General features: G+C 42.1%; 1 protein-coding gene across 3 annotated transcripts in view; it reads right to left on the bottom strand.

Moving 5' to 3' along the window:
* Positions 1 to 27,189, bottom strand: part of ano10a (anoctamin 10a) — a 40,901-nt gene that overhangs the window by 6,474 nt on the left and 7,238 nt on the right. The window contains exons 6-15 of one of the 3 annotated variants that reach the window (XM_071468317.1): positions 25,500 to 25,619; positions 25,086 to 25,270; positions 23,393 to 23,777; positions 21,665 to 21,720; positions 21,466 to 21,540; positions 20,555 to 20,743; positions 20,215 to 20,406; positions 18,141 to 18,269; positions 4,853 to 4,969; positions 1,892 to 1,908 (exon numbers count right to left, since the gene is read on the bottom strand). In XM_071468317.1, coding sequence (XP_071324418.1) covers positions 1,892 to 1,908; positions 4,853 to 4,969; positions 18,141 to 18,269; positions 20,215 to 20,406; positions 20,555 to 20,743; positions 21,466 to 21,540; positions 21,665 to 21,720; positions 23,393 to 23,777; positions 25,086 to 25,270; positions 25,500 to 25,619 — 1,465 coding nt within the window. The other 2 variants (XM_071468318.1, XM_071468319.1) reach the window with 2 other exon arrangements.

Below are 27,189 nucleotides of genomic sequence, written 5' to 3' on the forward strand. Positions count from 1 at the left end.
CTGTCTCACTAGATTTTTAAATTGTGAAGTCTGTGAATTTTGTTGCACTGTTTTTTGTTTTTTTTTGCATTGAAATTTTGTATCTGCATTTTTTGACTGTGAATTCAACTTGTGAATTTTTCAAAAAATATTTTTTCAATGTTCACAAATTCAGAATGAAAAATTTGAGCATTGAAAATTAAAATCATATATATTCAAGTTGCTCAGATGCCAAATTCAGATCCCAAAATTCAAGTAAAAAAACGTTGATTCAACATCCTGGATACCAAGGATAGGCAGACGACTCTGTCTCTAACTGAACAAACATTCAGCCAATCAAGTTACTCTCCACTGGTCATGTGACGCCGGTGACGTGAGGCGGGCAGCTATGGCAACTAACATTCATGCAGAGACGCTGAGATCAAAGACATGGATTTATTATCAGAGGGTCTTATAATTAGGGCTGTCATTCAATTAAAATATTTAATCGCGATTGATCGCATGATTGTCCACAGTTAACTTGCAATTAATCGCAAATTAATCAAATTTTTTTAATCTGTTCTAAATGTTTTACAGATTTGTAATAGTCTTATCCACATGGGAGTGGACGAATATGCTTGCTTTATGCAAATGTATGTTTATTATTATTGCAACAATCCAAAACATTGACAATACTGTCCAGAATATTCTCCAGAATAACCTCAAAGGTGCTGCATGCTCCAAAAATATGCTGAAAGCACAACATGGTGCAGTCATTCTCCAGATCCTGCACACTTGAAGCAAATACTCTCACACAGTGTAACAGTGTAACAAAAACATCCCACTCTACTAATTGGGATCAGAACAGGGAGATACAAAAAGTTAATTAAAACAAAGTTTGTTTAACTTGCCGTTCAAAACTTTTATTTTTCCATTTCATCTTGAGAGGGTTTGTTACTGCTGCCATCCACAATGTAACTATTGTGTCTCTTCCTCACTTCCCAAACTACATGGGCGGGCCACAGAATGCGCATGTGTGCCGTTAAAAGGAATTTGTGTTATTTTGGTTTAGCCACCGTAGCCAGTCTCCAGCCAGCGACATAAGTCGCTGCTTTGTATGAAAACTGCCCTGAGATAACTTCTGTTGTGATTTCACACTCAAAACTGATGTGATAGGAGGATAGGACGTAGGATGTAAAACTTCACTGAGATGGTTTTTGGTTCTTAGAACCACAAATATATCTTCAGATAAAACACAGAAGAGTAAAATATGGCACCTTTACTTCAGATTTAGAGCATAAACCGCCGAAATACATTTTAAGTTAAGAGGAGTTTCATCACTTGCTCTGATGTTTTAAATCTCCAATGCATTCTGTCAGAATAAACCCTGCATCATGTGTGCACCAGTGCTTTTAACGGACAAACTAGTGTATATAAAACATGTTATTCCACATTCTCTGAGCCAGACAGACTCCAATCTTTCCTTAAACTATCTGTGTCTGTCCTGTTCTTGATGGCTGCCCTGAATACCAGTCTAACTACCTTAATCTAGTTCTGACTGTGTCTGAATGCTTTTCTGTCTGCCTGTCTGTTTTCTGGAGGCTGAGGTCAAACACACTTTCATCTACTGCAAAAAAAAACAAACACATGTAAGCATCAGGAGATCTGTCTGATGCTGAGTGAGTTCCAAAGTGTGAAGGAGTTAGGGATTATCTGATCTGACTACTAAATCACCAATATGCCAATAATGATATTAATTATTATAATATTAATATGACATCAAACTTTCAGCCAGAACACAGATCACAGATTCACAACAAAACCTGGTGAGTTAGAGCATTAGATGAGTGGTCAACGTTAAAATGATTAATATCATCCAGTTACTCAATAATGTGAAGCCAGTATCATCAGACTGACACACTGAGCTACTCACCCTCCATGAAGCTGTCTCTGCAAAACCAAGACACCACAGAACAACACTGATCAGACCAGACTTCACCGGCAGATACATGTGCAGCTCATGAACAGCTACAGTTCACTCTGTGCCACTTTGACCTTCAGGTGAATGTTGGCCTGTAGTTTACTTGGTGCTGCTACATTTAGGAAACATTCGTTCTTGGGATAAACACACTGTAACATATCTGTAAAGAGTCCAACCTGTAAAATGGCGATGCACGGAAGCCAGAGAGAAACCACACGAACCAGAAGCCAAACAGCTCATCACAGAAGCACTCAGCCCCGTCACTCCGCATCAGACAAATGGCTGCGGTGCAGAGCGAGCTAATGCTTCACTGCAGAGCCATATCAATACTATTAACATAGGGCACGCCATTCGTCTGCAGTAAAGTGGTCTGGGACAGGCTTCAAGAGCCACTGTTAATGCTAAACGTGCAGCTATGGAGCAGAACGCTGTAATGGACACATGAGATCCACACACTGTCTACTGTGTGTGGAGGGTGGTGGTTTGACTGGGGACTTCTTACAGCCACAAAACATGTGTGTGTGTGGGCTTCTTTTACAGTAATTGTCAGGTCTGAAAACCGGTCGCCCACTGTACTTGTCGGGTCCAGAAGCTTTGTAAGGACCAAAAATCTTAAGTTTCTGTTTGAGCTCAGTTTGGGAAACGTTTGAATTCGATCGATTCTGATTCTGCTCATTGATTCCAGTTCAATTCCATGTTTTGATTCCAAAACGGATTAAGATGTCGGTTGCACAAAACACCTTATGTTTTCAATTGAAGTATTAACACTTAAGGTTTAAATTCTCCTTAGCGCAGGGAGTTACTTCAGAGTGTTGCACAGGATCCCTTAAAATGTTTCCTTAGTTAAGTTTTAACAGCAATACAATTATACTACTATAATACTACATCCTTAAGGGGGTCACCTGGTCACAGACACTCTTCTTGAGATGTGTTCATCCTCTTCATTTATCCCCATAAACTCAGACATGTTGCAGTTAAGAGTCAGAGGCACTTTGGTCACTAAGGTTTTTTGTTCCAAGGTTTAACTGACTTTAAGTAATTCTTTAAGTACAAGACTAAGATGAGGAGAAAACTTTAAATACTTAAATGCAACTGTTTTTATTTTAAGGACAGCTTAACTCAGAGTTAAAGGAAAATCTTGAGGTTTTGTTCAACTGGCCTCAGATGTTTAGAAAGAAAAAAAAAACAAAACAGAAATAGTTTGAAGCCTTAATCAAACAGTCGATATTTAAATAGTATTCACTACAATAAAAATGTCTGACACGCAGACATGTGCATTAAAAATGTTTTAAATAACAGATAAAGATCAGTGTAGAGCAGTTCGTCCAATATTACACACTGTCACCAGATAAACAGCTGGTCCAGAGGTGATTTTAAGAGTCAAAACAAGCAAATGTTAAAGAGATTAAATTCTTTAATCAAGGAGTTTCAAGAAGAAAATAATATTTAAGGGAAAAAGGCGTGAACTGATCCTTGACTGCCTGAGTATCGGTGCTTTATGATTCTCAGTCTTCAGATCCACTGTGCTGCTGTAACTGTTTGCTCAGATGTGATGTGCAGCCCAACTCTGAGCTAATTAGCTTCCCACAGACTCTTCACTTTGCCTCGTCCTCGTTTTCTTTTTTAAAGTGCAGCCACACGTTGTGACGTTAGCTGTGCACACTCGCTCGTTGTGTATGGAGTTAAGTTGTGTCAATTTTAAACGGTCGGAGCTGTCGACTGCACTGGCACCACTCCTCCTCAACTGACACTGTGTGAGCTGCTCATGTATAAACTAAGGGACATTCTTTGAAGGGTGTGGCCCCTGAATTGAGACAAAGCTGCTGCTGCGTTGATGCGTGATGCAGGACGTAGACAGGTCCTGACAGATAGCTACGTGTGTCCTGGTAGATGTGTAGGAACCAATAAGCAGAACCGAAATTCAGTTCTTTTTTCTGGCACTCGGTTCTTGGCTGTGCCACAGAGCTGAATACTAAATCAATGTTTCTAAAATATTACAGCGTCACTTTTCCAGGATTTACTGTGAAGAGATGAGTCTGCATGACAAGACAAAGACCGATGCCTTGGTGTTAATGAGCAGAGCTACAGAAGCAGCAGCCGAGTGGAAAAGAAGCTTGACTTGGTCATTAAGAGATCAGGAGTGGATAACAACGCTGCTGAAGAAGCCATGGACGCGTGCACACACACACACACACACACACACACACACACACACACACACACACCACACACCACACACCACACACACACACACACACACACACACACACCACACACACACACACACACACACACACACCACACACACACACACACACACACACACACACACACACACACACACACACACACAGCTAATGCTGATGAGGTTCTCTGTGGTCTGCACCACAGTCGGCAGCTCGGCAGAATCTACTGCTGCTCCAGGTTTCAGTGACACAAACAGGCAAAGTTTTTCATTGTTAATTATAACTAATCATTTCTAAGAACAACAAAGGCTGAGATCAGTTGAAACTAATTTATCTTTGACTTTTTGTTGCCAGACATCAAACAGTTCTTTGTGTTTCTAGCTGACGCTGTTCGACACAGTTTACAGTAAACAGGCGTCTCTGGCAGTGAAGACTGTTTCCACTAATACAAAGCAAAGAATAAACACACAAAGCTGCTGAATGAGCTGATTACAAACCTGACAGCAAACACAACAGCATCTGTGTGAAGCTTTAAACATGAGGGAAGCATCTGCTGCACTGCAGCCGGATTAACTGACAACTCAGCTTTTTTAAACAAGTTTTTCATGGTTTTCCTCAGTATTGATGCAAGTGTGGTGGTAATGTGACCAAACTGGTCAATGGTAAGAACATATACAGTATAAACAAACATCACAAGGCAGGTTAAGCTTTCAGGGGACTGCTCTACCTTTTTCTTGAGGGCCTCCAGTGATTCGAACTCCAGCCGGGCCAGTTTAATCTGGATGTGTTTGGGAACGTCTGGGATGAGGAAAGCCAGGAGGAACTTGAAGGCCAGCAGTACATGCTGAAATCACACAACCACAGACAACATCACAGGGGTTAAAATACCACACGTCATTTCTGTTCAGCTTCTGTTTTTGTGTTTTTATGGATTGATGTGTTTCAGTGTGCAGTACAATCACAGAGGACAGAAGAAGACAAGGTCAGGACTGAGTGGATCGTTGGGATGAGACAGACGAGCTCCAAGCTCAACGAGGACGAGGAATAAAAAAATAAAGCTTTTTGTCAGCCTGGTAAAACTGAGCAGTCAGTGTTGGGTCTGTGCTACAACACACTGACAAACATACTGCATGTGTTCAGGGTCAGTGACTGGCTGCTGATGTGTGTGTGTTGTACTGTGTGTTGTTCTTTCCCTGGTGACGCTCTGACTCTACACTACAACCACCTTCACATCAGGTTCCACTTCCTGTCACTAAGACCAGACACCTGCAGCTGCAGCATGAATGTGATGCAGTCACGTCAACATGGAGCAGAGTCTCAGAGGAAAGTTTAACATCTGGATCCAGAGTCTCAGAGGAAAGTCTCAACATGTGGATCCAAGACCTGAAGACCTGAGGAGCTACAGTGTCAGTGTGGTGTTCCTAATAAAGGGATGTCTCCTCTGTCACAGCTCCAGTTATCAGAGCAAGCTGACCTGCACACACCACTGAGTCAGCAGCAGTGTGTGTGTGTGTGTGTGTGTGTGTGTGTGTTTTCCCATGAAAACCTTCACTCAGATGTCTGCTGACCAACAACATTCCCAACTGGCCACCATACAAACATGTGAACCTGCACAAACACACACACACACACACACACACACACACACACACACACACATACACACACACACACCTGTGCAAGTCTATATGGAGGACTGCCAGGTGCCATCAGCTCCACTGATTCAGTGCTGGTTTGTTCATCAGAGTAATGGACTGTGTGTGTGTGTGTGTGTGTATGTGTGTGTGTGTGCCACAGTAGATGGAACAAGTGTGCAGACTGCTCCACAGAAACAGGTTCTTCTGATCTAAGTGATTTGGAGAAGAGTAAGTTTAATATTTTCTCTAACACAACATGTTAACTTCACACTGCTTGTGAGTTAATATTCACTTCCACCAAGTGTGTTAATCTACATTTTGAAACCACTTTTTATTTTATAAAGCTGACCAATGCCATCTCTCTCAGTGTAACATTCACTGATGATTCTGGGAAATAAAATAACAATTGTTGCCTCAATTTAGCTCCAAGACGAGCTGTTGAAAAGAAAACTGTGAATGTGAGGAGGCAGACGAACATCCCCTCTGTCTTAAAGAAGCGCAGACTAAGAGATTTTGTCATTCCAGTCAGCGCAGCAGCTCCACTAATTAAAGCAGAGGAAGCAGAGAAATCCCTGATCCTGGTGACTTGTCATATTGATTGAAAGGGCACAATAAACACTGCAGCTCTTAGCTGATTGCTAATGCTATTCAAGGCTAATTTATATTTCTGAGTGTTGGTCTGAGAGCGAGGGAGGATGAGGATGAGGTCTGGAGGGAGAATGTGACTGAAATGCTGTTTCTCTTTTCAAGGTCTGACAATAAATTGTTTCCTCTGACATTATGAATGTGACCAAACTTTAGATGCCAACTTTGAAGGTACTCTCATTGTCGCTGTAACACTGTGAACATTAAGGTGAGTACTCTGAGTCCTCCCTTGGACACGAGACAAACTTTCTAATTGGCCATTTTGGTGATGAGTATAATGATCCCCAGACCAGACCAGGTGGTGTTCTCACCTGAAGAAGACGACCTTCAGACACGACAGCAGCTACACAAATCAAGAGGACCACAGTGCAAATGCTATTTCCACTGCTCAGTATTCAGCACTTAATGCTGTTACCATGGCACCCATTCACTGTTAATTGGAAAATTAGCATTTCAATCCACCATCAATCCAATTGATGAGGGACAACTAATTCTGCCATTTCATGTGTGATGTGACAGGAACATTAAGCCTGGTGGAGTTATCACTGCAGTCTCCAGAGTATTTCACTGCCTCAGGCTCTGACTTTCTGCAGATTCAATATGAGGTAAAATAATGGAGATTACATTTAAGTTCCATCCAGTCTAAAGGTAGATGTCCATGTGTTTGTGATTATAAAGCAGGTCTAGGTTCTATATTAATACTGTGAAAGTATCAACGCCTCAGTCCACAGAGAAATGCACACAGCCTGTATTCAGAAACTGAGCCTTAAAACCAGCCGTCAGGACATCTGGAACTTTGTGATGTCACAACAAAGCAGTCAGCACCCTCAGCCACGCCCCAAGCCCCGCCCACCTGGACCCACCATCCAACCTTGCAGGAGTGTTTACCTGAAATCTACTATATTTTTATTGGAGCAGTCAGAAAACAGTCAGCCAATCAGAAGAGAGGCTCAGATCCTCTCTTCTGATTGGTTCACTGACCTGTTGTTCTAGAGCTCCAGAGAGAAGCCTGAGAGAGGAGATGTAAAACTACACTGAGATGGTTTTTACAAATATATCTTCTGATGGATGTCAACACTGTTAAAATATGGACCTTTAAAATGTCAAGTCTGCTTTAATTTGAGCAGATTTGTGTCAATGCAGAAAGAACTGAGTGTGAGATATAGATATTTAACACACAGTAATTGAATTACATGGCATCAGAAGTGCTCGGACACTTGGCTGCTCAGTGTTTCTTGTGCAGATGAGTGTCAAAGATCTAACACAGAGATATCAGAGGTTGGAAACCTGAGAAACTGAAACTTCCTGTCTTTCAGATTAGATTAGATTAGAAAGTCCTTATTGTCCCTGAGGGGCAATATGGTTTGCAGCATTAGTCAACACAACCAGTAAACATCATAAAATAAAATTAAAATAAACAGTGACACAGCTCCATCAGTATTTGTTAATTGCAATGACAACTAGGCCAACAACTTGTTTAAAAACCCAACAGCTGACGGGAGCATTGACCTCAAATATCTGTTTCTGGAGTCAAAACTCTGAATGGAGAGGGTGAAGGGGGTCTGCCAGGTTGACATGTGCCCTCTGAGTGGCTCTGACTTGATCAAAATGCTCGAGATCATTAAAGTCTCAGGTTAGGAAATCCTAAATACTCAATCATACATCGGTTATCAACTTTTATGTCTGTTACCTAGCAACCGGCATTACTTTCTCACCTGATCTAACTGAGGTGTTGTTTAGATTTCTCAGTGAAACATACAAAAAAGGGTGAAGAGCCTGTACCTACTGACGAGCGTTGTGTCATCAAACACATTGTTCAGTTCTGACACGAGCCTCTCAATGAATAAAACAACATTTTGTTGGCTATGCTACAGCACTAAAAGAGCAGTGATATGGATTAAAGATGTTAGCTAAGTGGTGGAGAGGTGATGAACAGTTATTCTAAAGTTTGGACAGTTTATTTAAGATTATGTGAAGTTAGGAAATTTGTGTCAAACACTTCACCTACATAAGCTAGGATAGGAACACTGACTCAGGAACTGTAAAGGGTTTGTTCCTAAATCAGGTCCTCACCCTAAATATCATGGTGACCAAACAGTGAAGATAGGACATGAGAGTTAGGACGTTTCTGTGATACGACCCCTGCCTCTAAAAAAGCAGGTGCACATAGGAAACCTAGAAAAAGGAAAACGAGCTAATCGACCGAGAAGAACAAGTCATGTGGACGGACACAAAAAACCTTTGTGACTGTACAGGTCGGCTGTGGTTCATGAAAACACACAAAAAGGAAACAGGTAGAGTTGTGGAACAAGGTTCAATGATTTGATGGAACAAGAATCAACCTCAACATGACGGGAAGGAGAAGAGGAAAAGAAAAGGAAGCCACAACCTCATCTGCCTAACATGGAGCTGGTTGTGTTTCTGTTCGGTCGTGTACGGCTGCCAATGCAAGTGGCACACTGGCATTTATTGATGGTTTCACTGCTGATGGAAGCAGCGCAGTAATGAAATTACTGTGTGGTGGGCTGCTGGAAATAACCTTGGAGACGCAGACAATTTGACATGAAAAACGGCACATGGTCACCTACGTTACTGAGCAGAGCCACAATAAGGACGAGATGAGAATAACGATGATATTGATAACAACTTTGTCAAGTGGAAATGTGTCAGTTGTTGAAGATATCTACTGCGATGTGCAGATCAAGTCAGTGCAGTATGTAGATGCTGCTGGTCTGGGACGGTCCAGGAGGTCAACAAACACAATACATGCTTCACATCCATGGTAACATTCAGAGTTTTTGTTCTTAAGGTTTTTGCTAAATTGTTCTACACTTCCACTTCAGTCACACATAAAAAGTCAGAGCCATCGGGATGCATCTGCCCTGCTGTTGTAGCAGACCCGGTTCAGACCCGTGTCTCTGAGAGAAAGTCTCTGTCTGTTCCTGTGGCAGGCTGGCCCGTTGCCTGGTTACTGCTCACTGATGCGTGTAAGCCCTATACAGTAATTACCCAGGTATCATAGTACCGCTGCTGGACAGTGACGAGGCGCTGCTGCCCCCCCCCCCCCCCCCCCCGCAGCGTGCCCCCACCTCAACCCCACAACCAAGATACGAGGGGCTGAGTGAGTTGATTTTAACCCTTCGCTCTTTGCGTTGTCTCTGTGACGTGATGGAACATCTGAGATCGAACAGAGTTAAACACTCACATACTCCCTGGCATTTAACGGCTTTAGATAAAACGTGCTTTTCCAATTCTAATATTTCTGTGTCAATAAGACACATCTGTGTGTGTGTGTGTGTGTGTGTACATAGAACGTTACACAACCTGGCTCTCACTGCTCCTGTTGTCCCATGCCTTTAATAGCCTGCCTGCTCTTTACAAGGAAATGTGCAGAATGGTAACAGGGAGGAACGTGCTCAGATGTACAATCAGCTGGTGACTTAGGTTCATCTCTCACACACACACACACACACACACACACACGCACACACGCACACACACGCCCTGCCTCTCTCTCTCTCCTCAGAGCGATCTCCTCTCAACCTTTTTCCTCCTCACCGCCTTTCCATCTCCTCTCTTCCGTCTCTACATCGATCTGAGCCTCCTACTCCAGGCTTGAGGTCTGCACTAGAGCAGAGCGCACAAACACGTATGCACACACAGGCCTAACTGATCTCGGGTGTAATCACATGCAGGATGTACATATGACACACACCACCACATTGGAAGGGAGAGGGTAATAGTCAAATGCATGCTGGGAGCTGGCCTTTTTTTCCTGTGTTCACCAGAGCAGCGCCTCCCCTCTTCCACTTATTCAGGTGAGAGGGCAGAGTAGAAGTCAAACACCAGTGTGCTGTTTATGGCTATAAAAAGTCATGTTGCCCAGGAGAGTGTGAAGGAAGTGGGGATGGATGAGAGGTGGCATGCTCCCTGTTAGCACAGGAGTGAGTGACTTTCCTATCGTCTCCTTCAGACTTTAATCAGCAGCACTAAAAGCCTGAAGCTGCTGGCAGCTCCTACAGTCTGGACATTAAACTTCCTCCAAATGCGGTTTAAACTCTGTAAAAGTCCTCTGCTATGATTCATATTTAGTTGAACATGTTTTCACATAAAAACTGGTCTGAAGCTCATCTACTGTGACTTCCTGATGGGGAAACCTGGATCAGGCCTTGGCCCCGCCCACCACCTGCTGGCTCCAGGTGTCCAGGTGAAAGAGCAGAGAGTATGAAGATTGTTAGAGGAGGAAACATCAGAGACTCAGCCTCATGTTGGAGCCTCAGTCAGACCCAGACTCAGATGAGGAGTCTGTTGAGACCAGAATCAGAGACTAGCAGACGGATCAGAACAGTTAGCGTAGTTAGCATCTTTTAATTGTTTATGTTGCTTGTTAGCTTGTAACTGGCAGTGGCTGACACAGTGTTAGTGGTTGTGCTAATGCTAACTCTGGCTCTCTGTACTGACAAGGTTTCAGGGTGTATTTAGCCACACCCCCCGTCCCCACAAGTTGACAGGATTGGTTCCTTAGGACCAGTGTTGGGCAAGTTACTCAGGAAGAGTAATTAGTTACTTCTTTATTTATTACACCTTTAGATGTAATCAGATTACTTTATTACTGTACTTCATATCAAAAGTAATTAGTTACATTACTCATTATATTACTATATTACTTTGGCTTTACAAAAATATTAAACATTGCACATTTAGGGTGATATGTAGCTTCCTGTTTTGTTATTTCAGCCCTGACATATCAAACAAGGTCCTGATGTTCAGAAGTTAAATAATGATTATTGATTATTATTGATATTAATGATCACATCTCACAGCAGCTTCTCAAACCTCTGATCAGACAGTCTGCTCCTGTCTGGGGGAGCATCAAACCTCTTGAACTAAAAGCCTCCTCAGGTGAGCTGGATGTGCTCGAGTGTTGTACTTCCTGTAAATGTTTGAGAACCTCATGTGGTCCATTACTTCTTTTTCTGCTGAGTATCTGTCCTCTGACTCTGTCTCTAATGAATAAAATCCATCTCATCATGGCTGACTGACGTCGTGGACACAGAGGCTGCTGCTCTGTCTGAAGCTCCTCACCAGCTCTCTCCTCCCTCCTTCCTCATCTCTCAGCCATCAGAGTTTAAACTTCAGACAATGAGCAGCTATGAGAAAATCATCTTTGTTATCCAGGACATCAGCAGAACGACATCTTGATAAGGCAAAAAGGAATGGCATTCTGCTAACACAGTGCTGAGAGGATCAGTAACAGTAATGGTGTTGCTGTTTTAGACACTGTAATCTCTTATACTACTTGTTACTGAGGAAAGTAATAATATTACATTAATTCATTACTGAGTAACGTGTTACTGCCCAACACTGGTCAGGACATATCAGTGTCTAAACGGACAAACAACATTCTCACCCACCATAACAGTTCACTCGTGTGAAGGTGAGAAATCAGCCAGGCTCTGTGCTTCCCTCTTTTTTCATTTGTCGCACAACTGCCTGTGTCATTTCCTGTTAACGCTGCTGGAAAAAATGTGTTTATAGATGATCCAAACAGCCACACTACCATTAGCTGTGACAGAGGGAGGAGCCGCGATGTCATTTAAACATGAGGACACAGTCTCTCCTAGGAGACATTCAGAGTGTTGCTCTCAGCTGTTCACATCAAATGTGCCACAAATAGTTGTGCAGCAAATGAAAAAAAGAAAGAGAGGCACTATGTCTGGCTCCTCTCTTACCTCCAACCAGCCGGCCAATCACAGCAGTGAACGTCGGTTGCAGGAAGTTAAAGAAATGATCGGGCACAGGCCTCACCTATCTGATGTCATGAAGATGTTTGAACACAACGCGGAGAATAAACGTCAAGAGTCACAGAGAAACTTCTGACAGAGTTGGATGATGAACAGACTCAGTGTTTTCACCTCTCTGAGTCCTGCTGCCCAGATCAATCATCGTCAATCATCCAGTCATCTTGTCACTATAGTTACCAGGTGTTTACAGTCTATTTTATCTGTGTTTTTGAGTGTAAATTAATAATGTGGACACCTGAGTCAGATCACTGACGATCTGTCACAGTCCTGCTTCTCAGACTGTGGCTCTGTGGATGGTGAAGTCAGTCAGACCGTTGACTTTAGCCTGGACTGAAATATCTCATCTATTGGATGGTTGCCACGAACACCATGAAGGCTCAATCCTTATGTAGCGGCCAGGTTTGAGTCCAGCCCGAGGCTTGTTGCTGCACTTCATAACCCTGCCCCCCACCCCCCATACGCTCTCCTGTCTCTCTCTGTCAGTGCAGCTATAAAATGCCCTTAACTTGGTTTTGAGTGAAATGACTCGACACCTGTTGATTTACCTTCAGCTAAGAATGAATTATGATCAGTGATTCTTCATCTTTTCATCATCATTACATTTACATTCACTCATCTGTCAGACACTTTTATACAAAGCCACTTACAAGTGAAGGACAAAGTGTCAGTCCAGAGGGAAACCTTCGTATAAGTGTTAAGTACGACATCTTTTTAATAGGTTCTGGGAGATTGTATAAGGAAGTGCGTCATCATCATCATCAGGTCAGAATTGTAATTTGTCCGCTACACTGGTTTCTTAACAAATAGCTGCAACAGAAAACACAGTGAATATTAACCAGCATGTTCACACTGTCACACTGTGCCCATCTCCAGCAGGACAGACTGTTCAGCTATTACTAGTATAGACTGACTTTTTGCATGTGTAAACATATAAAACCTCGAGGTGTGGCATGTTCTGGGTCTGTGTGTGCAGTCAGTACAAAGCTGCAGGCTGCTGCTGCTGCTGTGGTTCTCACAGTGGGCCTGGTGACTCCTGTTTATGAGGCCTACAGGGAGTCTGCAGCAAAATGAGGGTTAGCTCCGTTCACCTGGTTCTTCCTAATTTGAAATGTATTTAAGAAACAGGTTTCACTCTAATGATTCATCTCTCTGCCTTACAGTGTGAACAGTTGATACATCCACAATAATGACGACAACAGTCTGTCCAGGTGGGGGTTCACACCTTAAGCTGCAGCCGCCTGTGAGGCTGGAGCAGCTCAGTCCCTCTCTCATCAAAAAATTTGAATGAACACATGTTTATCCTCACAGCTGCTGAAGAGGAAACATCACACAGTGAACAACTTCTCCACGAGCAGAAGAGTTCATCATTCCCTTCTCTGTGTGATCAGACCAGACAATCAATGTGACCCAGTTTCTGCCTCACCTGCACACAGACATCAGTACAGTGAGGTACAGGAACTGACCGTATGGGGCGTTTTACAGTCTGAGATTAGAACTGGGTGGTCATACCAATCATTCACCCAGGAGGCTGTTTAAGGAGCATGAACACTCAAGACACATGTTTCCTCTGTGAAACGTCCTGAAGGAACCTCTGCTCTACAGCCTTACTATTACTGTTATTCTGAGCTTCTTATCTGGAGACATGAGCTCTGTGTGTGTGTGTGTGTGTGTGTGTGTGTGTGTGTGTGTGTGTGTGTGTGTGTGTGTTGTGTCTTCATGCTGTCTGAATAGAACACAGACAAAAGCAGAGAAGGCTGAAGCCAAAATTAGTAGAGATGGACTCTAAGAAGAATCTGGAGTGTGACTGCTGGATTTGACAGACACACACGCCTAAACAATGACAGGCTGCAGACTCTCTCTCTCTCTCTCTCTCTCTCTCTCTCTCTCTCTCTCTCTCTCTCTCTCTCTCTCTCTCTCTCTCTCTCTCTCTCTCTCTCTCTCTCTCTCTCTCTCTCTCTCTCTCTCTCTCTCTCTCTCTCTCTCTCTCTCTCTCTCTCTCTCTGTTCTGTGTGGATTGAATTGAATTTGGACTCTGGCTCCATCTAGTGAGTGAAAACCTTCAACTACAGCATCAGAACAGGTCTGTTTCTCCAGGCTTCAGTTCAACCTATAAAACGTCCTCGTCGGTGTTTTCATTCATTTCATCCAATGCAATGTGTCCAATAAGGTGTAAAGAAAGTCTGGACAGGAAGTGAACATCTTGTCTTTGACTGGGATCAATCAGTTACACCATCATACCACTGTAGGTTCTGATGGTTGTAATGCAACACAGCAGGGTTTGGTAGCTACAGAACAGAGTCGGTGAGATACAAAACAAGTAGATAAGGATTTATTTGCACTGCTCCCTGGCAGTTGTGATGGTGAACATGGCTTTTGTTTATTGTCCCCCCTCACATATTTTAAATACTGTGCATACAGACAGTTATCATTGACCTATTCTGTGAACACAGGTTGTGAATATGGACTTTATCATAGGGTTATTATAGGGACTGTTCAGGGGGTGTTGGTGGATGCAGGTGTGGGTAGTCAGTGTTTGGTGGGTTCAGCTGAGCAGCGATTTCCAGGGGACTGTACAGACATTTCTTTTCTGTGAATTACATGTTGTGGACCCTCTGGACGACTGCAGGACCTGGTGTGACTGCGGTGTAACTGTGTGCTTTCTCCTTTGTATTGGAACTGTGCTCCCTCCTGATAACAAGATTATTCTTTACCTTGACTCCAGACCAGTCATAACCTGACTATTAAAGTTGTGTTAAAGACCCTTGAGACTGTTTGAACTTTGAGGGGTTTCGGGGGATTTTTTGTAAACGTAGTAATTTCCTATTGTGTTTGAATGTTTTTCACCAAAATTAGCAGGTACAAGTAGGTTTTTTTAAACGTGGGTAAACCTGCCAAAGGAATCTGCCTTTCTGTTCGCACCGAGAACACACACATACAACTGTGAGGAGTACTGTCATCATATGCACTTACAGAGCGCGCACACACACACACACAAACACACACAGGGGAGAAAGTTGAAAGTTGGAGCTTTAAAGTGTTGAAGGTTCTGTGTGAGACGCTTTTTGCTCTTTTTACTTTTTTGCTCCTGCTTTTAACTCTGTGTTTTCTTTTGTTTTTATGCTGTTTTATGCTGTTCTTTTTTGTCTTTATGTAAAGCACATTGAGTTGCCTCGGTAGGAAATGCGCTACATAAATAAAAATGTCTTGCCTTGCCTTGCCTTTGATTGGTGATTGTGTGTTTTTGATGTGTTATTTCGTGGCCCACTCACTCCTGCAGGCTCTGCTGTGTATCCGTGGTACTTCTGGTTTAACAGCAGTATGCTGGGCAGTTGACAGATGTGTTTACAGTGTTTGAGCTCTGAGAGACAGAAAAGGGGAAAAATGAGCGTGTTCAACCAGTGTTTACCTCACTGCCGATCGGAGCCAGAGCCGATTAATACCCCGGACCTCTGCAAAGTCATTTGACCCGGGAGTGATGCTGATTGTACCATTTACCACTACCGACAAATCCCAATGTAAGCAGGTCTTAGCGGGTTTTTTGAGATATATATATATATATATATATATATATATATATATATATATATATATATATATATATATATATATATATATATATATATACAAACTAACAGTTCCTCTTCTGTTATCATGAGATTTCTGTTGGCATTAAAGGAGGTAAAGAATCACATATTTAGGGGTGCAAATTACAAACAATATGGGCAGATTCTTCAAAGAGAATCTCAACCCACTAGTAACCAGGGTAGAGCAGAACCTTAAACGCTGGATGCCTCTACATCTGTCGCTTGCTGGTAGAATAAATGCTATAAAAATGAATGTTTTGCCCAAATTTAGCTATTTTTTCCAATGTCTCCCAGTGTATATTCCCATGTCGTTTTTTAAACGCCTAGACACTCTTATATCCAGCTTCATTTGGGATGATAAAAGTTCACGATTGAGCAGAGCCCATTTACAACGCCCAACGATGTTAGGTGGTATGGCTCTGCCCAATTTCCAGTTGTACTACTGGGCGGCTAATATCCGGCCTATTGCCCACTGGCTATATGAGGATCCAGGTGCCGATGCCCCCTCATGGTGCACTCTTGAAGCTAGATCCTGTGCACCGTCCTCATTGTCAGCATTAATTCATGCACCTCTAGCCTCAGACACCGCCCCGTACACAAGAAATATTTTGGAAGCAGGTCCGCTGGAACTATGGATGGCATAGTTTTTCACTGAAATCCCCAATCCATGCAAATCATGTTTCCCCCCTCTCTTCAGGACAGTGCGTTTCTGCAGTGGCAAAACAGAGGACTGCGCACACAGCAGGACCTCTTTATAGATGGTTCCTTTGCCTCCTTTCAGCAACTGCGCACTAAATTTCTTATTCCACACACACACTTCTTTCGATACTTACAGTTGCGTGATTTCATCCGCAAACAGCTGCCTCATTTTCCAGAATGTCCCCCAAGCTCTGATATTGACTCTCTATTGGCACCTGTGCAGTCGTTTAAAGGTATAATATCTAACCTATATAGTGCACTTTCATCCCTAAAAACCCTGTCCCTTGACATTATTAAACATTGATGGGAGCAGGATTTAGGTGAGACCATACATGATGAAACTTGGGATGCAATACTAAAAAGAGTCCACACCTCCTCTATCTGTGCAAGGCATGGACTGATACAGTGCAAAATATTGCATCGGGCTCACTGGACCAAAGAGAAGTTATCAGAGAGATTCCCAGACATAGATCCAGCATGCAGTCGTTGCAAAATGACCCCTTCCTCATATTTACATACGCTTTGGAGCTGCTCCAAGCTGATGACCTACTGGACTTCGGTGTTTAAAACACTCTCAGAGGTACTGGAGGTATCTATAGCCCCCTGCCCTATCATAGCTCTATTTGGAGTATCGTCTGTTGAATAATTCCCAGTGTGACTTTCTGGCTTTTTGTACCTTGCTCGCCCGTCGCCTAATCCTTCTGAAATGGAAAGATGCCACCCCTCCATCCTACACACTTTGGATCAGAAATACTTTATACTATATGAAGTTGGAAAAAATAAAACCCACACTTAGAGGCTCAGCTGGCAAATTCAATAAGATTTGGCAACCTTTCCTGAGATACGTGGAAGAGAAATCACAGCTGAATGAATCAAGCTAATTAGGACAACCATTGACTTCATGACATTTATGACAACCTGCTTAAATACTACTATGTATGTACTGTACTTTTCCAACTTTTTTTGTTGCTGTTTTTTTATTTTATAACATTCTCTTCCTTTTTATGTTTATATATATCCTCATACAACATGTTCAACATACATTGTCTTAGATCTACTCATTTATTTATTATTACTATCTTTATTGTTATTTATTGATTTTTTATTTACTTTTTGGGGTGGGGATTCTGTTCTGAGTGTTCCTGTATGTCTATGTTCTATTGTGAAAAAAGCTCAATAAACAAAGTAAAAAAAAAAAAAAAAAAAGGAGGTAAAGAGGAAGATTTTCTATCTTCTTTGGGAGCTTTCAACCATTTTAAGTGTTAAGTGTCCTTTTATGGCAGTTCTCAGATCTGCCTGTTAGCTTATAAATGACGTGTATTTTTGTCTTTAGACTTTTTTAAATAAGGTGAATTGTTACATATTTAGTCAGTTTGATCTAATTGAATCTGGATGTTTTTAACTCAAACTGACTTGTCCTTGTCTCTTAGAGGCTGATTGAGCTTTTTCTGTTCTGCTATGGGACAAGCCAAGTCTTGTTCTACAATCAGTCACACCAAAACAATTAGAAGACCTCTAGAAGACAAAATATAGCACACAGGTTGTGTGACCACCACAGAAAGATGTACTGTTCTATGCGGATCACTTCTATTTGTGTGCATGTAAATGGTCTTGTGTCTTTGTGAGCAAATGTGTACATGAATTACCTCAATAGCCACTGTCCACAGTATGAGCTGTGCCTCTGAGTCGGGGAAGTACGCCTTGACTTGTGGAGACATGCCAATCAGCGCGAAGTTGGTCACAACAGCGATCACACTCATGGCCTCGAAGGCAAGCTGGACACAGAGACAGAGAAGCGGCAGCAGTCAGGGATTTGTTTCCAAAAATGGAAACCAGCTGGGCTCAGTGTGGAGGAAGTGATACCTTCATGTCAGGAAGGCATGCTAAATATAAGACAGTATTTTGCCCCTGGGGAGGTATAAAATTCTCATGGCCAGTGTAGAAGAAGTGAATAATGGTAACTAGAGAGGATGTGTGTGTCGTCTACATTTATTCATTAGGCAGATTTACAAGTGAGTGGGATGAGTGAAGCTTCAGGTCAGTAGAGACTCTGTGTCAGGACTAAGTTTTACATCCGTTTCATAAGTGAAGGAGATCAGGTAAAGAAGTGAACTGAAAGTCAGAGTCAGAGCTGGTTAGACATGTCAGGGTGTTAGAGTTGTTAGGAGAGGAGGTGCTCTCTGAAGAGAGGAGTGTTTAACAGGTTCCTGAAGATAGAGAGGGACGCCCCTGCTCTGATAGACTTCAGGAGCTGGTTCCACCATCAGGGAACCACAGACCAGAACAATCTGGACTGTCTGTGTGCAGGGATGGTGATGACAGACCACATTCATTAGAGGAACACAGTGGAGGAGAAGGAGCATCAGAGACTGGGTCTGATTCAGGGGCCATGGGTAGTGTGACCACCCTCTCTGAGCAGGCCTTCGCTGCAGGAGTCTGATGGGTGGAGTTCAGCTGTCAGAAGATTCAGCTCACCTGATCTGGCTGCACCATATAAGCTGTTGGCACTCAGCCAGTCTCTCTCTCTCTCTCATTTTTTTGTATTTCGTTTGCCTTTAATTTACTTTTCAGTTATGTAAAAGTCACGTGTGGTCTTCCCTCCTGGTTGTGACAGGTAGCTAGTGGACGTCAATGAGCAGCAGAGTGACATGTGCCCCTTTGGGCTGATCAAAGACCAGATGCACTGCTGCATCCTAGACCATGTGCAAATGCTTAATTGTGTGTCAAGGGAGGCCACAAATCGAGGTGAGAGCTAACCATGGCCTAGAAAAAGAGGTAGGTGGCATATTGAGTCAGGCCCGGGAGACAGATGCTGTTCATCAAACATCAACTCAAGACCTTGGTTGTGGTAAGAGGTGATTTTGAGACTGACATCGTGGTGAAGAGACTGATTGGCCTGGATCAAGGAGAGTTAAATCTGTGAGAGAGACAGGCGTCTGCATAGCAGTGATATGAGAAGCCATGCGAGCGGATAACTGGACCCAAGGACGTGGTGCATTTAGTGTCCTCAAGCTATTTAATTCAATTCAATTTTATTTGTATAGCGCCAAATCATAATATACATTATCTCAAGGCACTTTACAGGGTAAGGTCAAGACCTTACTTTGTTACAGAATAAACCCAACAGTTCCCACAAAGAGCAAGCGCTTGGTGACAGGGGGGAGGAAAAACTCCCTTTTAACAGGAAGAAACCTCCAACAGAACCGGGCTCAGGGTGGGCGGCCGTCTGCCTCGACCGGTTGGGTTTAGGAGAAGATAGAAAGAGGGGGAGGGGGAGGAGAGGGGAGAGAAGAGAGAGAGAGAGAGACCAGGAACAGCTGTGTCAGTAATGGTGTTATCAATAATAATGACAGGTAATAGTGGTTAATAGTAAAGATGAGTAGTGGTGGATCTGGGTCCTGCTGCTCCCGGGGCAGAGATACCTGCAGAATGAGGACAGAGAGAGGGAGAGAGAGGAGAAGCACAAACTACGGGAGAGAAAAAATACAAAGTTAATGGCATGAAGTTATCGAGAGCTGAAGCTGAAGCTTTGGTTTAATCTATTCTTTAAGAATAAAGAATGCCAGGTTGTTTTCTAGCTTTTTATTTCCTAAAAATAACATCAACTGCATCCTCAGTGTCAAAAAAACTCCATATGGATATGGAAGAATCCGTAAAAGCTGCTAAAGCAATCTGACATTAAGTGTTTGATTACAGGCTGCCTGTCTTTGCATGTCTCACCTGCCAGACTCCTATGTTTGCTGCGGGGTCGGAGAAGGGTCGTTTGAAAACACGACACATCTTGAAGGCATCAGAGTAAACCTCGGTGATGTTGTTCAACACCACCAGGACGGCAGCCAGAGGGTAGACACACGAGAACAGACTGACATAACCAAACAGCAGGAACAGCTCCAGGTAGTCATCAAATGTTCCCTGAGGGAGGGAGAGAAGACCACACAGCCATATGGATCTACAGACACTTACAAATACAGATCTGATACTCATTTGTCTCATGTGTTGAATAAATTCTTGTATAGCAAAGTCATGAAACTGACCGAGAGAAAAGACCACATGCACCTACCAAATACGTGCTCATATGAGCCTCCAGCCGGGCCTGGTCAGCAAGAGGAAGCTCTTTGTCCTCCAGCGTATATCTCTTCCTGGCCTTGTGGATCATCTTCTTGTTGCGTCTCCTCTGGAGCCAGTAGGGCAGGAAGGCCTCCATGAACTGATTCAAGATCTGACTGGTGATCAACAGCGTGGCCAGACTCTGGACTCGGAAAGAACCGAGACAAAGGAGATGAGGGAAACCAGGTGGGGTGAGGGAACATTAGGGGAACGAGGGAAAGAAATAAAAGGGAAATTGGTAAAAGTAAAGGTGGTAAGGAAAATGAATCGAGGATGGAAGAAAATAATGCAAGAGTAAGGAGAGAAGGAAGAAAACAGAAGCAAAATAAGAAACAAAAAAGAAGATAACAAATAAAGACAAATATAAAATAAGAAATACTGAAAATCAGTGGAAGATGGAAAAGACTCAGTCCACATCACCCCGGTCCTATCATCTCTACACTGGCTGCCTGTTTGTTTTTTTAGGATTGATTTTAAAATTCTTTTAAGTACCTTTAAGGCCAGGTCTGGGCTGACCCCTCCCTATATTTCTGAACTTTTATCCCCCTATGAGCAGGATGCAGTCTGAGATCCTCTGGTAGTACATTGCTGGTTGTTCCAAGGTCTAGGCTGAAAACCACAGGAGTCAGGCCCTTTGCTCTCAGGGCCCCCAGATTTTAGAACAACCTACTAGAGGAGATCAGACCTGCAGAGTCAGTTCCCTGTTTTATCTCACTTCTTAAGACACATTTTTATTGTAAAAACAAAAAGCTTTTATTGTGTGATGTCTTTTAATTTCATTCACATTTCACCTTGATTTATTTGGATGTCTTATATTTGATTCATGTGAAGCACTTTGAAAGGATGGAAGGAAGGTGGGCCTACCTGTCTGAGCAGCACCATGTCCTGCATGACAAAGGCGATGTAGAACAGTGAGGCGAAACAGTTGAAGAAGTTGAACTGCAGCGAAAAGAGTGAAGCCGACAATGATGAGAGGAGCGTCAACAAGCAGAGCTGCTGTCTGATCACTGGAGGGTGAAATTGGCAATATTTTGGAAACCATAAGTATCTCATTTATACTCACTACTAATACTTTGAGGACCAAGTGATTCTGATACGAAGATTCCAGCCGGTGATTTTCTAAACGCACAGATGGGAAAGAAACATTCGGAGCATGTCATGAACCACAAATGACCAGCAGCTCTCTCCATGACCCTCATCACGCTTCCTCCCTGATCCTACAGAATACACTGAAGCCTACAACCTTCACATCCACAGTTTACTCCCTGTCATCATTCTGTCTGATAAGAGAAACAACAAAACATTGAAATGTTTTCTAATGAGAAGTTTAACACGCTACAATAATGTGATGTGTACATGATTAATTCCAAAGCTGAAGGATTATTAAAGTAAAAGTGATTCAGAATTGTTGGGAGACTTGCAGACAAAAAAAGCATTTAAAAAAAAATCACAGCAGACTTCCCATAATGCAACATGCACATTAGTCTTCCTAAAACTGCATAAGCCATAAAAGACATTATACATCTGTTTTCACAGGATGAGTACTTCTCCCTGTGACAGGTACATGTCTTTGGTTTGTAAAACTGGTGGAGTGCTAAATCAGCACTGAATCAAACAGGAAGTAACTGCGACTGTGCTGCTCTTTCTGGGCTCAATTATTATCAATCATGTTACACTTGCACCCATCAGTGATGTCACAGCAGATGGAAAACAGCTGGTGTACCACTGTTCAGCACCAGATTAGACAAACTGGGCTTAAGAGTCATATCAAATATTAACCATCTGTGTTAACTTTTATCATAATTGCTGTGTGATGTCTTAAGTAATGGCTAAAAGGTGTTTTATGAGGTCAGACTCACCTTGACCCTATGACCTTTGACCATGAAAATCTAATCATTCCATCCTTGAGTCCAAATGAATGTTTGTATGAAATTTGAAGAAATTCCTTCAAAGCATTGTGGAGATACTGTGTTCAGGTCAAAGGCCAAAACCACATTCTGTGAGGTGACCTTAACCTTTAACCTTTGACCTTTGATCTTTAACCACCAAAATCTAATCAGTTCATCCTTGACTCCAAGTGATTGTTTGTACCAAATTTAAATACGTTCCTTCAAGGTGTTACTGAGATATCACGTTCACAAGGCGAGTCCAGGTGAACATTTTTACCAAATTTGAAGAAGTTCCTTCAAGGAGCTTCAGAGATGTCATGTCCATGAGGATGGGACGGATGGACAACTGGAAAACTATGTCTCCAGCCATGAATGTTGCCAGCACGGAGGCATAAAAACTCACAATACAGACAAAAGGACACAAAAGAATACTGGACGTGTATATACATACATACACACACTCTGAACACTGTGATGGATTATACCATACTGTAGATGTAGACAAAAAGTCTTCCTGCACCTGTGCCAACTTGGGCCATGATACTGGTCTCACCAGTACCTGTAAACCACTTTGGACGGAAGTGAATGCGACATGAATGTAATGTAATATAGTTGTATTACTCATTTGATCTAGTGCTGTAACTAAACCTCATTTTAACACACAATCAATCTTGTTTTTAAATAATGAAAAGGTTAATTCTTTAGCCTAAGACCTAAACTTTAAAGTATTTACTTTACTGTGAAAATAAAAGCAGCGAATTGTCATATATGAGAAGCAGGAAACGGATCATTTCTGCCTGATAAACATCTCAAATTAATAATAAAGTCAGTGTCTGATTTGATGTATGATGTTTCTATAGTGAGACTCTTCCTAAAGCAAAGAACAGATTCAGACAACTCACCCCACTCTGTGAGGAACTCCGCAGCATACCTGTAGATCAGGTTCATAATCTCTATGACTACAGCGTAGATAATACTGGGGATGAACAGCAGTATTCCTGTCCAGAATGTGGGTTCCTGATCGTGGACCACCAGTGCCCATCCCTCCATCTGAAAGTAGATCATCATGACGTAGAGGGACAGGTAGAGGCAGAGCAGCACAAACGGCACGGACACAAGGTAGATCCGCAGCTGCCTCTTGGCATTGGGGTAGAGAGGCTCCTCGCGGCCCGTCACAGGGTTGAACCCGAGGACACCGTGGAAACCAGGCCGGGGTTCTTCAAAGGCCTTCTTCCTGCTCAGGGTGCCCCAGTTGTAGGCTAGTGTGGCACTGCACCGCTTCCATAACTGGTGGAGGAAAGGTTCAGCTAATCACTTAGCTTATTCAATAAAGCTACAACATAATATGCTTATGTCATTCATGTGGCTGCATTATCACGTTGTTAATTTTTTTAGAAATTATTTAATAGTCACTGTTAGCCAACATTAGCATTAACAGCTGTTTAGTTACCAGTCTTACCAAGAGCTTCAGCCATTGTTGTGTTTACAATAAAAGATGTTATCATACGTCCTCTGAGCAGACTGGATGCTGCAGTGACTCGGTATCAGAAAGTGATGAGACGGCCATGCCGGGCTAGCTGGTTAGCATGCTAACTTCAGTAGGAGCGTCAAAGACAAGAAGGGGTTTTCCAGCATCAAAAACATAAAAGTGTAATAGTGTAAATTTTGTCTTTTTCTTGTACATTATAATGTATCCTTTTTAATTTCAATATGGTTATCATACGTTGTTATGACGAGCTACAGAAGTATCATTATTATATTATATTATTATATATGTTACAACAGCTTATATACAAACAAATCTTGTGACGCATATTAAGAGCAACAATAATTAGCTGACATTTCAAAGACTCCATTCAAGGATCACAATGCAGCTTCCAAATACTAATTAATTGTAATTTAAAATCTTTATACTTTTCCAATTTCCTTCTACACTACACTAGGTTTTATCCATTTGTCAACAAGAAGGTTTTGTAAGGAAATGAAATTCAATTAAATTTAGTTTGATCAGACATTGTTTTCTACATTGTAATAAGTAGAGGTCAGTATACAGTATATATAGTTACACAGAATGACCGTGGTCATTGCAATGCAACAATGCAAAGACTCATTTGAACATGCCAAAAAAACAAATATATTCATTTAGTTGGTATTTTCTATTTTATATATTTATTTCAAGATGTAATGGTGAATTTGAAGTGTGGACCATTGCACTGATTTTGCAGTTCGGTTGATTTCACTCATATTTTGACAATTTATTTGAAACATTAAAATAGATACTGTAGTTTCATTTGATATGGAAGTTATGTTTATAAAGTCAATTTTGTGAAACTAATTTGATGTGGACACAAAAATGGGCACATCTAGTCTTTGACCCACAGGAAAGAAGTGATGGAAGCGAAACAAGAGGGTTGCCTCTGTTTGATGCTGAAGTTACATCATTTCTTCTTGACTGGTAAGTAAACAGTTGTTAATGCTAACGTTAGCTGTGTAGCAATAGCAAAACTTACAAACAGGTCCTTTAAGCCCTTTAGATTGTATTTTATTAAGTGCATGTATGACTGGTTTATAAATGAGTAAAATCACTCTCATTACCTCCAGTATAACTGTACACCAGATCAAGTTAAACACAGCAAAGATCACGTATTTGTCGTAGCCCTCCCAGTCAAACAGATAGTAAGGCACTCCAATGAGGGCCATGGGGACAAGGGCGAAGGTGAAGTACTCCAGGAAGCCAAAGTAGATGGCCTGACCCTCACCAAAGTAGTGTCTGATATCATCTGGAGCCAGAGGATCAAGAGGAAAGAGGTGGGTAGGAGCACTAGCAGAGCATTTCAGTCAAACACACGACAAAAAAGAAAAAAGGGAAATAAAAACATCCACCAAGGTTAAGAGCAACCCTGAACTGAACAGGAAATGATGTGGGAGGACTAACGATGTGAGGTGTGACAAAAATAATTAGATAATTTGGATTATGTTTTCACAAAAAGTGACAAGTCTTCCACTTACCAAGAGGCTGGAGGGACAACTTCACCTTTTTATACCAGGAAAAAGAAAGTCTCTTCAGTTCCTCCTTCTCATGGAGAGGAAACATCTGTATCAGGATCCCTTTGGACTGAAGTCTGCGAACTGAGACGTAAAGAAAACAGCCCATTACCTCCTGCGTTGTAATTTCTCTACATCAGTGTACTTCACTGTCACCGTAATACTTTAATAATCTAAATCATGATTAGCTAAAATGTTTTGTACAGGTATTTTTATTAGTTGTGTATCATATGGAACTTTCCCAGCTGAATAAATATGCAGCTTAATTTTCTTATTTCAGAAAATGCAGCTTTCAGGACAGACACACAATAGCAGGGAGCCAGGCCCATTGTACACAACGCATTGTCTATAGCAATAATTCCTATTGTCTAATACAGAGCGACTAAATATAGGTACATGAAAGCTCTATCATTTCATCTGAGTGCATTATTTCTCGAGAATGATTACATTCTGCTTTAACACAATTTGTCAAACGCAGGCACTGAATAGAGGCCCCGCTATCTCCCCTGGAAGTTCAGTTCTGCCTTATCTCACGCTGGGAATATTTCACGGCATTTGCATAAGTATTGTTCCCATACTGCAGCCACAGAGAGAGAGAGAGACAAAGAGACAGAGGGAGGTACAGAGGCAGTGGTTGTGGGTGAAGGCAGAGTTGTGCTGCCTTCTTTAATTACAACATAAAAACCTTTACTGCTACAACTCTGCATTATGCTGGATGAAATATGGAAATGTATGTAAATCCTGTTACAAGATGAAACTGAAGAGAAAAATAATTTCTTGCAGAAAGAAGAAAAATGTAAGATTCAGTATTCAGCGGATACTGTTTATTAATTATTTTCATTTGTCTAATGTACACAACAATTACCTCTGTCATTAATTGGTGCTGTTTAGGAGCATAATCATTTGGTTTGGTCTCAGCTTCTTCATTCAGAGCAGCATTTAACCATAATTTTCATTCTCAATTAACTGACTGATTATTTATCCCATTAAACCAGTCTGTGAGGGAACTAATGAAAAATGCTCATTACAAGTTTCGAGAGTCCAAGGTGACATCTTCACACCGGGAACGCAATTCCTGTGTGGCGTGTGTGTGGTGGCTGAGTCGCTGAGCTGCTGCAGCTGGAACATGCGTGTGTGTTCACATCGGCTGTGTGTCTGCTGCGTCGCTGCTGCTGCCAGGTCTGTCCTTCTACATAGAGTTTACAGGCTACTGAAGTGCTGTTTTTCTGTTCATTATCAATTAATTAGGTTTATTTTTGACAGGAAACACCACTGTCTCCACACGCAGCTGCTTAAATGGTTAAAAAACATATTTAGATTTTAATGTCTGTGTCATATTCAGATCTTGCCTAGACATAGACAACGATAGTGAAAGGTGTTGGTGTTGTGTAACGTTGCCGGTATGATGTCAATATGACATCAACAGTTCTTCTCTGGGAGCTTTGTGCGTCACATGTGAAAAATAGACTAGCCATAAACTTTTTTTGTCTCTAACACACCAAAATTTTCAATTTATAAAAATATAAAATCGAAGAAAGGAGCAAATCCTCCCACTGGAGGAGCTTGAAATGGCTAATTATCTTCCTGTCAGTAGACTAACCCATTAGCTGACTATTCCAGACTGGGTGATAAGGATGAAATGTCTCGTCACAGT

Source organism: Trachinotus anak, unplaced genomic scaffold, assembly GCF_046630095.1.
Source record: "Trachinotus anak isolate AG129_WGS33_773 ecotype Australia unplaced genomic scaffold, CSIRO_AGI_Tana_v1 ptg000032l, whole genome shotgun sequence".
NCBI lineage: Eukaryota > Metazoa > Chordata > Actinopteri > Carangiformes > Carangidae > Trachinotus > Trachinotus anak.